The sequence below is a fragment of the Gopherus flavomarginatus genome, chromosome 5, assembly GCF_025201925.1.
Source record: "Gopherus flavomarginatus isolate rGopFla2 chromosome 5, rGopFla2.mat.asm, whole genome shotgun sequence".
Taxonomy (NCBI): domain Eukaryota; kingdom Metazoa; phylum Chordata; order Testudines; family Testudinidae; genus Gopherus; species Gopherus flavomarginatus.
Genome location: NC_066621.1, coordinates 16,860,932 through 16,877,131, shown reverse-complemented (window position 1 = coordinate 16,877,131; position 16,200 = coordinate 16,860,932). Strand labels below are relative to the sequence as shown.

At 46.0% G+C, this 16,200-nt stretch overlaps 2 protein-coding genes across 3 annotated transcripts in view; both read left to right on the top strand.

The window, feature by feature from the left end:
- The first annotated feature begins 1,662 nt into the window (after positions 1 to 1,662).
- Positions 1,663 to 8,070, top strand: LOC127052312 (acidic mammalian chitinase-like). 2 transcript variants are annotated; one of them, XM_050955880.1, is made up of 9 exons: positions 1,663 to 1,871; positions 2,763 to 2,819; positions 4,033 to 4,198; positions 4,551 to 4,675; positions 4,995 to 5,118; positions 5,219 to 5,401; positions 6,254 to 6,370; positions 6,701 to 6,836; positions 7,651 to 8,070. In XM_050955880.1, the coding sequence occupies exons 1-9, from the start codon at positions 1,792 to 1,794 to the stop codon at positions 7,914 to 7,916; spliced, it is 1,254 nt and encodes a 417-aa protein (XP_050811837.1). In that variant the 5' UTR covers positions 1,663 to 1,791; the 3' UTR covers positions 7,917 to 8,070. The 2 variants fall into 2 exon arrangements, with proteins under 2 accessions (XP_050811837.1, XP_050811836.1); XM_050955879.1 differs by having other exon boundaries at positions 1,830 to 1,871; positions 2,763 to 3,082.
- The window catches only part of LOC127052309 (acidic mammalian chitinase-like), a 23,775-nt gene continuing 14,349 nt past the window's right edge, over positions 6,775 to 16,200 (top strand). Inside the window, exon 1 of the mRNA XM_050955874.1 lies at positions 6,775 to 6,836. The gene's annotated coding sequence lies outside the window, so the exon portion shown is untranslated. The remainder of the gene's footprint in view (positions 6,837 to 16,200) is intronic.

Genomic DNA, 16,200 nt, shown 5'->3' with positions numbered 1-16,200 from the left:
CTTTATTGGTTCCATCCCTTTTTGCTCCTTGTAACAAACAATTTCTGACTTGAAGAATAGGCACGTGTCTTTCATGCAGCTTGGTATTAAATTGGAGCAAGGAGCAATAGAACTAGTACTCTTTTCTCTAATGCTGACTGATAGCTGAGTCTACTCACCACCCTGGGCCTTGGTTTCTAACTAAGCAAGATTATCCTGTTAACATAACATAATTGTTCTGCTCTGGGCCAAATGTTTATCTCTGAGTTGTGGTTGGTTGAAAGGGAATGCTCCAACCTTGGTGATATCTAGAAAGCACAGTTTACTGATATATTTGTCATTCGGAACATGTGGTGGGAAGTTGTTTGAATGGGACATGCGGCTGATTGCTAGATATAAATGTAGATGCAGAAAATATACATACCAGGGTAGCATTACATACACAGAATTTGTGAGTAGAAAGTTACTGTTAAATGAAATCCCCATTCACACACAGGACCGGTGCATCTATTTGTATGATCAGAAGATGTGCAAGAAAAGGCTAGAATTTCCTCTTGTTACCCCAGTGTTGCTTCATTGACATCAGTGGATTTACCCCTGCACCAACATTGGTGAAAGGAGAATCATAGAATATCAGAGTTGGAAGGGACCTCAGGAGGTCATCTAGTCCAACCATCTGCTCAAAACAGGACCAATTCCCAACTAAATCATCCCAGCCAGGGCTTTGTCAGGCCTGACCTTAAAAACCTCTAAGGAAGGAGATTCCACCACCTCCCTAGGTAACCCATTCCAGTGCTTCACCACTCTGAGTGAAAAAGTTTTTCCTAATATCCAACCTAAACCTCCCTCACTGCAACTTGAGACCATTACTCCTAGTTCTGTCATCAGGTACCACTGAGAACAGCCTAGATCCATCCTCTTTGGAACCCCCTTTCAGGTAGTTGAAAGCAGCTATCAAATCCCCCCTCATTCTTCTGCAGACTAAACAACCCCAGTTCCCTCAGCCTCTCCTCATAAATCATGTGCTCCAGCCCCCTAATCATTTTTGTTGCCCTCCGCTGGACTCTTTCCAATTTTTTTCACATCCTTCTTGTACTGTGGGGCCCCACAGTACTCCAAATGAGGCCTCACCAATGTCGAATAGAGGGGAATGATCACGTCCCTTGGTCTGCTGGCAATACCCCAACTTATACAGCCTAAAATTCCATTAGCCTTCTTGGCAACAAGGGCACACTGTTGACTCATATCCAGCTTCTCATCCACTGTAACCCCTAGGTCTGTTTCTGCAGAACTGTTTCCTAGCCATTTGGTCCCTTGTCTGTAACAGTGAATGGGATTCTTCCGTCCTAAGTGCAGGACTCTGCCCTTATCCTTATTGAACCTCATCAGGTTTCTTTTGGCCCAGTCCTCAAATTTGTCTAGGTCCCTCTTATCTTATCCCTACCCTCCAGCATATCTACCACTCCTCCCAGTTTAGTGTCATCTGCAAACTTGCTGAGAGTGCAGTCCACACCATCCTACAGGTCATTAATGAAGATATTGAACAAAACGGCCCCAGGACTGACCCTTGGGGCACTCTGCTTGAAACCGCATGTCTGATTCCACTCTCAATAATACCTGACATCACTATCAAGAAACAACCAGATGTTCCCTTCTTAATATCTGTGATTTGCTTTTCTCCTGCCAGGTTCTGCCTACAAACTTGTGTGTTACTTCAGTAATTGGTCTCAGTACAGGCCAGAACCTGCCAAGTACTTCCCAAACAATGTGGACCCAAATCTATGCACCCACTTGATCTATGCCTTTGCAACTATGAACCAAAATAAGATTGCCCCATATGAATGGAATGATGAAGATCGACTCTTCCCAGAATTTCAAGCACTAAAGAAAAGGTCAGCACTTTCCAATGTACAAGATTTAAAATAAACAAAGCAAATTTTGCCTTTAAAAAGTCCTTCTTGTTGCCAGGTGAAATTGAGATTTTTCGATCAGTAACAAAGAAAGATGACAGAGAAACAATAAAGAATTTCTTTATTACAGAACAGGAATAGTTTAATAGATATCTAGCAGCAATGCTTTCATTAAGGGCTCTATTTCACAACCTTTATGGAACTTGATTCACACAAGTAGTCCTGCTGATTTTGGTGGAACTATGTAAGTGTGCACCAGCGTGAGTCAAGGTTCCACGATCGAGTCCTAAGGGTCGATTGTATTTTGTATTCAACCCTGTTTTCAGATTAGTATATTTTGGATGCTCTAGGTTACTCAGGGCTGGAATGTGGTTTGACACAGGAGTCCAGTTCAAGTGTAATGTTTTTTACAAAAACAGTTTAAACCAAAGAGGAGGAAAGCTGTGGCTGGGCACTCCACTGAAACTTAGGAGATCTAGGTTCAAATCCCAGCTCTGCCAGGCTTGGTCTCTCTGTGCCTCACTCTTCCCACCTGTAAAATGGGGATGATAGCATTTATTTTTGTCCCACCCTTTCTGTGTCTTGTCTGTTTAGACTGTAAGCTCTTCAGGGCAGGGTCTGTCCGTTGCTATGTGTTTATACAGCACTTAGCACCATAGGGTTCTAATCTGGCTTGAGGCCTTTAGGCAACACTGTTACCAATACTGAATGATGATAACCAAAAAGAACTGAATAGGCTTTCTCGAATGAAAAATAATAATAATAATAATAATAATAATAATAACAATAAAAAGTTGACAACTGAGCCAAGTCTCAAACACAACCAAGTGACTGCTGCTTGCTGACCTTCCTTTTTCTTTTCTTGTGTCACAGTAACGACAAACTTGTAACCAGCCTGGCTATCGGAGGGTGGAACTTTGGCACTCAGAAGTGAGAACTTTTCCCTTGACTTAATGACAAAGATGGTGAAGATGATGCTGTGACCTTGAGAACACACAGCCTCTTGCTGCTCCTTTGGAGTCAATGGGAGCTTTGCTATTGACTTCACTGGGGATAGGATTAGGCCCATGATGATCATGTGAATGACCAGATGTAAACGGCAGTAGTGACTGAGTAGCTGAAGAACTGGATATTGATGATGTCATGGGTGCTGGTGAAAATGGGGATGGGTTGAAGAAATAAGGAGAAGAATGGTGATTAATTATGAAAATATGGTTAATGGTGATTAGACATTCATGATACGAACAGGGGCGGCTCTTGCTTTTTTGCCACCCCAAGCACGGCAGGCAGGCTGCCTTTGGCGGCTTGCCTGCGGAAGGTCCCTAGTCCCACGGATTTGGTGGCATGTCTGTAGGAGGTCCAGCGGTCCTTTGGTGTACCTGCTGCTGAATTGCCACCGAATCTGCAGGACCAGTGGACCTCCCGCAGGCAAGCTGCTGAAGGCTGCCTGCCTGCTGCCCTCGCAGGGACCGGCAGGGCGTCCCCACGCGGCTTGCCGCCCCAGGCACGCGCTTGGAGCGCTGGTGCCTGGAGCCGCCGCTGGATACGAATGGCAGAATGGGTAAGCAGGGGATGGTTATGAAATGTTAGGGTGGATACTGCAGTGGTTGGAAATCCCAAGTAGATAACGGGATTATTAAACAGAAAATGGTAATGTAATGATGATGAGATAATGAAGATAGGTCCTGATCCAATGGGAGTCTTTCCATTGACTTCATTGGACGGTGGAACAAGCTGATAGTGAAGATAATGGCTAGGAAAGCAATTAAGGGTGCTCTGACTAAATAGATCAAGCAGAGAATGTGATGATGGTACCAATGAACACACGATAATGGTAGAGAACAGGATTTTGGTGAGGATAATTTCATGGTGGTGAAGGAGGAGGATAAAGATGAGGGCAGATTGAGATAAATACACAAGTCTTCATACTCTCGACTTTGGTAATAACAGAACTTACTAATAGTTGATTATTGGGTACACATTGCTAATGACAACAAGAGAGGTGATTAATGGAAGTGGGTTTTAATTAGACTGTTCTGCATGAAGACAATTACATTTATAAAGGAGGAACTGAACAAGTCTGCTGTTGCATATGTTACGAAAAAAAAGGGGGGCAAGTTGTCTAAGAATTATCTTCTTCCAGATTCACTGAAATGGTTGCCTCACCAGCTAATCGTAAAACGTTCATTGACTCGGTGATTGCGTACCTCCGTAAGTTTGGCTTCGATGGGATTGACCTGGATTTTGAATACCCAGGTTCTGGAGACAGCCTCCCTGAGGACAAATATCGCTACACCATCTTGATTCAGGTAAGTAACCAGTGTGCTATCTCAGTTATTCTGTATGTCAGCTGGAGTGAGTCAGATCTGAACCACCAAGCTGTGTATCAGCAGTGTTTACACTGGCACTACATGATTTTAGTTCACTTTTAGTTTCTTGAGTCCAACTATTGTGGAAATATGGTATCAGACCTTGTTTAAGATATTCTTCCATCTTGCAAGGGCTTTGAGGACAATTAGACATGGAAGGAACATTGCGAAGATCTTTAGGAGTTTATAGAAAAGATCAGGCTGCTGGGATGTTTCTAGATAGATATTCCCAGCTGGACATGAATAACATTTTTACAAGAATCACTACCAATACTCTCACTTCCATTTTCAGGAAATGCTGGAAGCCTTTAAAGCTGAGGCCGCAAGCACTGGACTCCCAAGGCTGTTGGTTACCGCAGCGGTATCTGCTGGCAAAGGAACTATTGATGCTGGATATGAAATTGCTGAGATAGGGAAGTGAGTAGATTGATTCCCACATTGTGCTTAATGTGCTATTGGCTTGGTTCTCTGTTGCCTTGCCCCTTGCATCATCATTAGTCCCCGTGCAAAATAGGTGGATGCAAAATGCTACTAAAGATAGCATTTACACTCCCTTTGTGCAGGTGAAAATGACAGCATAAGGTTCCAGGCAATGGAGATTCAGGCCCAAAGTCTTGCACATCCTTTAGGTCAACGTGGGATGATGTATTGTCTGCTGACGTATTTGTCCATCAGGAAATCATATTTCTAACTATGTTGTTTCTTTTTTTGGTTTGTTTCATTTAATTTAAACCAGGCTCCTCGATTTCATCAGCGTGATGACTTACGACTTCCATGGAGGCTGGGATTCCTTCACAGGGCACAACAGCCCACTCTGTGAAGGCTCTGCTGACTATGGTGACTACAAGTACTTCAACTGTGTAAGGGAACAGACCGCAAACTCCATTTTTATTTCCCCACGAGGGAACTGAGAGTAACGGGCACTGGTGGTAAAAACGTTTTCTGTTTGGATCTCTGCAGAAATATGCCATGGAATACTGGAATGATAACGGCGTCCCAGCTGAGAAGCTGCTGATGGGATTCCCCACCTACGGGCGTACTTTTAGGCTTAGCACCAGTGCCACATCTGTTGGTGCCCCAGCATCTGGGGCTGGGTCTTCTGGGGCTTACACCCGGGAAGCTGGTTTCTGGGCTTATTATGAGGTGAGAAGCTTGAGAAAATTACATTTTGTGGCCAGATCCTGAGCTGGTGTAAACTGAGCTAGTTCTATTAGTCCTGATTCTCATGTGAAACTAAGATGCCTTTACATCACTCTGGCAGTGCAAAGGGGCTGCATGCTCACTTGAAGGGCCCCTTTACACTGCTGGAGAGGGAGAGGGACCTCAGTGTAAAGGAAAATCAGACCCATTGAATTCAATGGAGCTGTGCCAGTTTGTAGCCGCTGAGAATCTGGCCCATAATTAGTGTTTTATGGTATGTACTTTTATGATTTTATAGGTGACATATTTCGTTTTTACGTAGGCTGGTTGCTGAGTTTCTATCTCTTGTCTAAGCTCCTCTCTCTTCCTGTACAGTGGATAGATTCTCTTCCCACTTACACCAGTGTTGTACTGCAGGAGCACTGGTAGACTAGATCTTCAGGTCTGGAAGAGCTCAGGTCCCGAATGGGAGGTGGGGCAAACGTGGCTGTATCACCCCACCCTTATGTCCATTTCTTCTCCCCTATTCCCCAGGCCAGTTCAGTCCCTGATGCAAATTAAAGTAAGGCTGCTCTAAGCTACTCTTCGCTGCTGCAGAGCCTAAGGGGCTATTCTGGGGGATTGGCGGATAGCTGTGATGTGGCCACCTCCTCTCTTCTCCGCTGCGTGGCCTAGGGGCTGCAAGGAGGTGGTAAGACAGGGTACACCAACTCTGCAGCCCCAGAGTAACTCCTCGCTGACCGCTTAGGCTGCTGGATTGCAGACTAAAAGGGGGGACAAGATCTAGCCCATTGACTTCATCTTTTGGCTCCTGAATGAGGTCCAGTGTGTATTCACCCCATGCTGTTTTGGCAGATCTGCACATTCCTTAAGACTGCTCAGGTACAATGGATTGAGGACCAGAAAGTCCCCTATGCCGTTAAGGGGAACGAATGGATTGGATATGATGACGTGTGCAGCTATAAACACAAAGTAAGACCTTTAACATTTTAAAGTGAGCTTTACTTACACTCTACCCCTGCTATTGGAAAGCACTTGGCTTAAATTCCATGCATTTCAGAGTCCCTTGATAAAGGGAGATATTTTAAGCTTCATTCATATTGCACTAGGGCACCTTGAATGTGATGGGAATGTTTCCCAAAGCATTTATTTTTGAGCTGGGATACTCTACTGCCTAGCAGTTCTGTGATCCATGGCTGTCTAGCCAGTTACTGGTTTCACTATGTGTGTGCTGAAATTGTTAAAGGAATTCTTAAGCTGCTGTGGAAATTTTATCGATAGTTGTACAACTTTTTTTGATAGGTCAAATACTTGAAGGAGAAAAATTTTGGAGGTGCCATGGTGTGGGCTATTGACCTGGATGATTTCCTGGGCTCTTTCTGCAATGAAGGAAAGTATCCTCTAATAAATGAGCTGAAGAGACTCCTTGAAACAAATGGTAAGACGGTGCTAATGAGTATTTCAGGCCTATATAATTAGGAGTGTCAGTACATCTTTCTCACCTGCCTGGGTGAAATTCCCCCTTCCGCAGAGGGCCAAACAAGGACTAGTTCTCAATATAGGTGTTAAGTAAAACATAAGCACTGCCTGGATTTTTGGTTTTGTGCTAGCCCTCTGCACAGAGGTGAGTGTCAATCGGAAAACACATATTTGAAACTGGATCTCCTGTTTCCATTTGCACACCTATGGAAATGCAAGGGCTGGTCATGTGGTAAATATGAGCTTTAGAAAACTATTGATGAAGCAAAATTCAGCATTTTGCCATGTGTGGTGTCTTAACAACACTGAGCCATTATATAGCACTTTACATTTTGGAAGAGCTTTGTAAGATAGTTAATCCTCACAACATATATAAGGCAAATAAATATTACTTGCCCTGTTTTGCAGATGGGGAAATTGAGGCACTGAATTGTTGCGTGACTTCACCAAGGCCATGTTAATCCAGAGGCAGGATTAGAAGTCTAGACCATGTCTCTGAAACATGCTTGTCTGTGTGTGTGAACCATGTCCATTCTGCTGAGGATGTGAATCTGCTACAGCTTTTACCTGTAAGAGTGGGGTCAGTCCTTGAGCTCAAGTTGTACAGGATCGTGCTCTTAGTCCAGGAGTCCCAGGTGATAAACAAAGTAACAGTCATTACAAATCATGAAGTGTAGAGTCCAGAAATATAGACAGGCATACAGGAGTACACGTGTAGATGAAATCTGTCTGAATCCATGTACTTTTAATGAATTGTTAATTATTAATTTTAGATCCGATTGTGCCCAACTGCCCTTCAGACATCCCTCCACCAGAACCCACACCTCCTCCAGATGACAATACAACTAGCTCTCCAGTTATTCCCCCAACTGGAGAAGATGATACATTTTGTGCTGACAGACAAGATGGAATCTATGCCGACCCCAAAGATAATACAAAATTCTACATATGTGCTGGAGGCAGGACTTACCGCTTCACCTGTTCAGCTGGTCTAGTCTTTGATGAGAGCTGCAAGTGCTGTAACTATCCAAAATATTAACCCTCACCCCTGGCTCAGAACAAACACGGATGAGTAACAAACTGTAACTTGAATCATCTCTGGCAGAATCCCTCTTGCCCTATTAAAAAAGCCAAGTGGTGGTGATAAGGCATTAATGTGTGTGTTGTCTGTCTGCTATATGATTGGTGACTCTGCTTGTAACAGTAATAAATAATCTCTTTTATATAGTGTGTTCTCTGCCAATGAATCACAAAATTGCATAGGCCAGATATTCAACGCAGGCTGAGCCTGGCTTAGTCAGACATTTCCTAAGACATCTTTCTGTGGTTCAGATTTGTGTCCTCCTCCATCTCAGCTCATATCATTTCTAATAATAATAATTAATAGTTATCTCATTTTTCTTCCCTCAGTCTCAAAGGAAAGTAAATACCCTTATACCCATCTTACAGATGGAGACTGGTGAATAGAGAGTGGAAGTGATTTGCCCAAGGTGACATATAGCAAATGAGTGTCCTAGCTGAAAACACAACCTAGATCTCCTGATACCGAGTACAGTGCACTATCCCCTGGGCCGACCAAGTCCTTATTTTGGGATTTACTTCCCTCTTCTGCTGGTGAAGGTTACACAAGACATCTTCATGCAGTGGTCTACCCTGCTTGGAGAAATGTGGGAAATGAACAGCTGCGGTTGTTGTACAGCACAGCCTTGCACCCGCTTGCACGGCCTACTACAATCTATCGCTCCTAATGTATGTTTAATTATCTCAGGGTGCCTCTTTAAGCATCAGAAGACTTCAAGATAATGAAAGTTCTTGCAGCCTTAAGTCACAATACATTGGGAAGACAAATCATCGGAGCTAATCTCATTGAATTCAAGTGGGTACCTTGAAGCGTACATGTACCTTTCATAATGACACTAGCTACCTAACGGACATAAAAAGCACAGCTTGGCCCTAATTCTCTCACTGACACTGGTGTAAATGCAAGAGCAACTTCACTAGGCAAAATATTAATAATAAAGATAACAGGAGTGGCACAGTGGTAAAATTGGTGTAAAGGAGCAGAGACTCAGGCCCCCTGTCTAGGGGGGTTCTTGACAGCCTTCTCAGAAAGGTGATAAACTCTATTCTATTCCATTCTTATGCTGTGTCCTTATGTCGTAGACTCTAGTTTAGGGTATTTTTAATTCACAGAAAGGGGTCTAACAGTAAGACATCTTAGCACCTGCTACCTCTGCTTTTCAGAGCAGTTCATGGAACATAATCGCCAGGAGATTACCCTGCCACTGCAGGTTGATTGCATTAGCTTCTGCCAGCTGGCTGGCTGTAAAATACCAGCTTCCTAAGGAGTAAGGTCTCATTTAGCCCATTGCTCTTCCCGTTCAAGGTTTCTAATGAAACAGAGAAATCGCAGGTTGATGGGGTAGTGTGTCATGTGTGTAACTGAGGGTTGGAACTGGGGCTGAAAAAATCAGACATAATCCTTTCAGTCCAAATCCTCAGCTGGTATAAATGGGTGAAACGCTGCTTCAGATCAACAGAATCATTTACCTTTTACACCAGCTTAGGATCTGGCCTCCTGATTTAGAAGTGATCTCCGTATTTTCTTTGAAGGCCTCCCCATTGCCTGTCTTCCCTGGGAGGCTGGAACTGAGCACAGGAACCAGGCAGTCACTTTGCATGAGTTTCAGGAATGGCGGGTTCATTGTCTGGTTATTTCCACTTGCGGTTCCATCACTGTGGCAGGGAGTAGGCGTCTGGTATTGTTGGGTCTAAACTTTTGGTGAACTTTGGGGAGCCAAAACACACCCAGACTGGCCGTCTCTGCATAATCCTTTCTGAACCCTTTATCGAACAAAGCACTGACCTGCAAACTACTCATGACACCCCCTTTATTAAGTAGCCATTAGCCTTTATCTCTATGCATTTACTTGTTAAACTTGCTTTTCCTGTAAAATCTTGATTGATTATGCATGACCATTATCTTTTGTTAATCACTTTGTTTACTTCTGTGTATAAATATTGATGCTCACCCCTAATAAAGGGGCCACACTTAATCTAACGCTTTTTAGAGCTAAGGATAGTGTGAGCCCGTTGATCAACGCATTGGTGTCTGGTCTCTGACAGAATTGTGTGCCCCATACCAACTCCGCACGAACTCGGGTGCTGGAGAGGTGAGTGAGGACTTGCTTTATTACCTAACAATTTGGGGGCTCGTCCGGGATTCCTTCTGGTGCGGTACCTCTGTCCAGTGGTCAGACCACTCATATATGAATTGGCAAGGCGCCACAGGAGATTTCTCCCAGCCAATTCAATATTGAGGGGTCGTGTATTGGACAGCAGGGTAAACGCCAGTTGGAGGGCTCCTGTCAGACACCATGGGTCAAGGGACTAGCGTGCCTCTTGAGAGTCCGTTGGGGATTGTAAATAAGTTATGGAACGAAGGGAAACTCCCAGTACAGACAGGAATGTCTAGGAAGAAGTTGTACACACTATGTGTAAGGAATTGGACTGGGTATACCGCGGTATTGGCCGACCCGGAGATGAGGTGGCCTTCGTATGGCTCTTTCGAACAGGCTGCCTTAAGAGGAGTAAAGAGCCAGATCGAAAAAGACCATCTGGGACAGTTATGTTACTGGTTTTGTTGGGACACAGCAGCAGAGCTGTGGAAATCTTTAAAAATTATGGCAGTCAGGTACTCTCCCGAGAGTGAACCCCCTCCAGGTTATTTCGATGAAGGGTGTAGACCACGGCGTGTTTTGACTCGTCAGCTGGTCCCCTCTGCACCTGCCCCTATTCCTCCGCAGGGGGACTCTCTCCATGTAGCAGAGGGGAATCTGCAGAATCCCAAATTGGAATTTCTGCAGAAGGATGAGGAGGAAATGGAGGGGCAAACCTCGGGAGGAGTAGTTACTAGGCTAATGTCCAAACAGATACAGCAGGGTGCATGCCCCCCCCCCGAGGATAGCCCAGAGGATGTCCCCGTCAAATCTCTTGCGAGTAATAAAAGTATAGTTAGAGAGATGCCTTTACAGGTGCACCACCAGCTCAGCCCATTCCCCAGGCCTGGATCAACTACGGGAAACAGCAGCAGCCGCAGCAAACTCAGCCTCCTCAATGACGGTACCCCGGGGGCGAAGACAAACAATGTGATGGTCTTATTTCCTTAATGTCTTTAGCCGGCTCCTTTCTCACTTTCTCCCCTCCCAGCAAAGAGCCTCGTTTAACCCTTTCAGTCCAGGGACTGCCTGTCTCTTTCCTCATTGATACTGGGGCTACTTTCTCTCTTTTAAATCATGCCCCCTCTCCCTGGCTATCCTCTGAGGTTAAAACTGCGACTGGGGTGGAGGGCAACCCACAGTCTCTGGGACTCACTTTGCCTTTGAATGTTATTTATGCTGATAAATGTTTTCCTCACCGTTTTCTTTTTTCCCCAGCTTGTCCGATCCCTTTGATGGGCCGGGATTTTACTCTGTAAGCTTGAGGCTACTTTAACCTGCACTCCTGAAGGGGTAGGATTATTGATGACAGTGTTAGGAGATTCGGCCCCTACTCAGGGTAATTGGGAAACACCCCCCTCTCTCTCCCCTGACCTCACTGACTTGCCTTCAACCCTCTGGGGAATTTCTGACACTGATGTTGGCCTGCTCCTTTCGGCAGAGCCCGTAAGGATTCAGGTGAAGCCTTCCTTAACCCCCCCGTCAGTCCCTCAATACCCCCTGTCGCTGGAAGCCCGGGAGGGCATCCGCCCCATTATCGAGGGATTCATTGCACAAAAGCTAGTCCGCCCTCAGCGCACTCCCTGTAACACCCCTATACTGCCTGTCAAAAAGCCTCCTAAAAAGGACGGAGACCCTGTTCGTTGGCGCTTTGTACAGGATCTACGAGTTGTTAATCAGTATGTGGTCCCTCTTCATGCAGTAGTTCCTGACCCAGCTACTATCATCAGCCAAATCCCCTGGGATGCTGAGTGGTTCACTGTTATTGACTTAAAATCAGCTTTTTTCAGCATTCCTGTGCACCCAGACTCTCAGTATCTCTTTGGTTTCACCTGGGAGGGACAAAGTTATGTCTGGCAACGACTTCCTCAAGGCTACAGAGACAGCCCCAGGATTTTCAGCCAGTGCCTCCGCCACGACTTGGAAGGTTTCACCAGTCCGCAGGGATCCACATTGGTCCTATACGTAGATGACATCCTATTAGGTAATCGCGAAGAAGCTGCCCTCCGCATCGATGGTAAGGCACTTTTATTATACCTACACACCAGAGGCCACAAGGTAGACCCTAAAAAGATTCAGTGGGTCTCACAGAAGGTCCGATATCTGGGCTTCCTGTTAACCCCAGAGGGAAGACAGATGGACCCAGCCCGCATAAAGACTATTCAAAACTGCCCTCTACCGAACACCAAGAAACAACTTCGAGGTTTCTTAGGATTAATTGGCTTCTGTCGCCCCTGGTTGCCATCCTGCGGGGAGTTAAGCAAACCGCTCCACCGACTCACTGCTAACCTTGCTCCTGACCCTTTGCAGTGGTCCCCGGACACTATTCAAGCCTTTCAGTTACTCAAGGACAGTGTGGCCTCCTCCATGTCTCTCCGCCCCCCCAATTACAGCAAACCCTTTCACCTTTTTGTCCACGAGAGGGGCGGAATTGCTAGTGGTGTCCTTACCCAGCTGAGCGGGCCCCACCATTTCCCGCTTGCTTTTTACTCTCAGCAAATCGACCCTGTCGCTCAGGGAACCCCATCCTGCACCCGGACTCTGGCAGCAGCTGCCCTGCTGATCACAAAGGCAAAGAGCCTAACCCTGGGTCATTTTACCACGGTTTGGACCTCTCATGCCTTGTCAGCCCTTCTGCGTAGGGGCACAACCCAAGTCTTTTCGGCCCATCGTCAGCAACAGCTAGAGGCCGAACTCTTAGAAGACACTAACCTAATTTTTGAAAGGTGTGGACCCCTTAATCCAGCTACCTTGCTTCCTGACCTGCCAGTCCTCCAGGATCAGCACGACTGTGTGGAAGTAGTTTACAGCATCTTACAGATAAGAGACAACCTGTTTGACGTGCCACTGGACAACCCCGATTGCATCCTCTTCTCGGACGGAAGCTCCTTCTATGTTGATGGCAAGCGTTTCACTGGTTATGCTGTCACCTCTGAATGGGACATTCAAGAGGCCGCCTCACTGCCAGGCAACTGGGGAGCCCAAGCCGCTGAACTCTATGCCCTGGCCCGAGCTTGCCAGTTGGCCGCTGGTAAGACCGTTACCATTTTACTGATAGCAAATATGCTCTTGGAGTTGTGCATTGTCATATCCACCTCTGGAAGTTTCGAGGTTTCCAGACAGCTGCCGGTAAACCCATTCAGCACCTCCCCCTCATCCACAAGCTTTTGGACGCCCTCCAAAAACCCTCTGTCCTGGCTATAGTTCACTGCCGGGCCCATACTAAAGATAGTAGCCCCGTTACCCGTGGGAATGCCCTGGCTGACGCCTCCGCCAAGAAGGCTGCCACCTTACCTTTAGCCATGCCCACATTGGCTATTGCAACCTCCTCCTTTACTCCACCGCACCCCGTACCAGTACCCGCTGCTGAACTACAATCGTGGGAAAGCCTCGGGGCCACTCTGGTCAAAGGGACCTGGCTTATGCCAGATGGCCGAGCCTGCCTCCCTCGCTCCACATACCGCGTGGCAGTTCGCTGGCACCATGATAAAGGGGGTCACTACGGCACGCACGCCCTCATGGACACTATCGCTCGCTTTTGGTATGCTCCAGGCATTCAACCCTATTGCCTATCAATAGTGAAAGCATGCAGCACATGTCAGCGTAATGGACCTGCTCCGCCTCTTAACAAAATTAAGGGTGGAAGACCTCCGCCTGCTGCTCCATTTCAACATCTTCAAATTGACTTTGCAGATATGCCAAAGGCTTTTGGGAAAAAGCACCTCCTTGTTTTGGTTTGCCCTCTGACTTCCTGGGTCGAAGCTTTTCCTACTGCTAATTGTACTGCTGCCACAGTGGCGAAGATTCTCCTTAGAGATATTGTACCCCGTTTTGGCATCCCTCTTGTGCTCGACTCAGATCGCGGACCTCACTTTACTGGTCATGTCCTTGGCCGTTTAGAACAAGGACTGGGCATTTCTCACTCCTTTCATACACCCTACCACCCCCAGTCTAGCGGGAAAGTTGAGCGTATGAATAGGGAACTTAAGTTTACATTGGCTAAATACTGTCAGGAAACAGGATTAAAGTGGCCTCAGGTACTTCCCTTGGTCCTGTTTCACCTTCGTACTCGCCCAACCCGCGCATTGGGATTATCCCCCTTTGAACTGCTCTATGGACACCCCCCTTTCAAAGGCGGGGCGATACCACGTGCTGATGTTTCACTATTGGGAGGGGATCATATGACCGCGTGTCAGTTTCTCTCCCTACAGGCTCGCCTTCGTACCCTTTGGAAAGCCTCGCAGTTTTCCCAGACCGTGCCGCTGGAGGAACAAATCCACCCGTTCCAACCAGGGGACTTCGTCTGGGCCAAAAAGTTCGTTCGTGACGACACCCTCCAGCCAAGGTTTACTGGACCCCACCAGGTTCTTTTAACAACCCAGACTGCAGTGTTCCTGGAAGGACACAAATCTTGGATCCACCACTCCCACGTCAAGCCAGCCGTAGTGGACCACAGTGACGGACCAGCAGCTCTTGTCACCACTGAGGACACTGCCTTCGACCAGTGGACCAGCTTACCTCTCTCAGACATTCGACTTAAATTGACTCGAAAAAAAAAAATGAGAGGACCCTTTATTCTGACAACTGTATGTTTTTTTATGCTTTTTTAGTTTATTTTCTGCTTATGAAGAATGCTGTGTTTTTGTAAATGACACCTACTCTGACACTTTTCAACGTACCAAACACCTAAGGGAAATGGCTAAAAACTACTCCTCTGGCCAGCCACCTTATGATTGGTGGGGAGCCTTATGGAATTGGCTGCCCGGACTTGGGTGGGTTAAAAACCTCTTGGTGGGTGTTGTTGGGGCCATAGTAGTCCTTATAATACTGTGTTGCTGTATTCAGTGTGTCCCCTCCCTCATAAACTCATGTAAGTCAGTTTATTCTTTTCCCACTTCAGCTAAAAGCCTACTCTCTTCGAATTGGCCCAGGCTGAAATTGCCAAGCGGCCCTTGAGATCTTGAAATAGGGTGTAGCTTTTTGATTAATAGTTATCTCAAAGCTACAAATGGAGGAATGTTGGGTCTAAACTTTTGGTGAACTTTGGGGAGCCAAAACACACCCAGACTGGCCGTCTCTGCATAATCCTTTCTGAACCCTTTATCGAACAAAGCACTGACCTGCAAACTACTCATGACACCCCCTTTATTAAGTAGCCATTAGCCTTTATCTCTATGCATTTACTTGTTAAACTTGCTTTTCCTGTAAAATCTTGATTGATTATGCATGACCATTATCTTTTGTTAATCACTTTGTTTACTTCTGTGTATAAATATTGATGCTCACCCCTAATAAAGGGGCCACACTTAATCTAACGCTTTTTAGAGCTAAGGATAGTGTGAGCCCGTTGATCAACGCATTGGTGTCTGGTCTCTGACAGAATTGTGTGCCCCATACCAACTCCGCACGAACTCGGGTGCTGGAGAGGTGAGTGAGGACTTGCTTTATTACCTAACAGTATCTTTCGCTTCTTTAGACAGTCACAGTGTAGGCTGCAGAGGAGATAGCTCAGAGGAAGCATTGTTTGTTTTACCCCATATTCTCTCCTGAGAGTGGCAAAGGGAAAAAAATCCGTGGGATTTATCATGACCTGCTATATAAACCTGTTCAACAGAGATTTGGGCCAGATCCCATGTGGGTATAAATGGGTCCAGCTCCATTGACTTCAGTGGAGCTATGTCAGTTTACACCAGCTCAGGATCTGGCTCAAGATGTCATTCAGGTTGCATGAGTATAAATGAGGCTCAGTTAGGTCCAATGGGTCAGAACTTGACCAGGAGCCGCCTTTGTCTCTAACATCTTGCTATATCCTACTCATCCATGAATTTTATTCTTGGTAAAGCTGAGAAAGAAATAGTTGAGAGGGGTGAGATACAATCACACTGGACAAAGGTGTGTGTTTAGAACATGACACAGAACACGGTGGCAACATTAGACAGATCTCGGACAAGATCAGGGAGCTGGAGGTATTGGTCTATGAGAAAAGATTAAATGAGCTAAACAATGTTCTACTGCAGTGTGGCTCTACAGTGTTTAAAAGGAGGGAGCTTACCAGCCTACAAACATTTGAAAGATGTAAACCCTGAGGGAGGGAGTGGAATGATT

Coding starts and splice junctions, on each gene's coding strand:
- LOC127052312 (XM_050955880.1), top strand. CDS start 1,792: ATGAACCAAAATAAGATTGCCCCATATGAATGGAATGATGAAGATCGA. Junction 2,820..4,032: donor TGGAACTTTGGCACTCAGAA/GTGAGAACTTTT, acceptor ATCTTCTTCCAG/ATTCACTGAAATGGTTGCCT. Junction 6,837..7,650: donor GAGACTCCTTGAAACAAATG/GTAAGACGGTGC, acceptor TATTAATTTTAG/ATCCGATTGTGCCCAACTGC.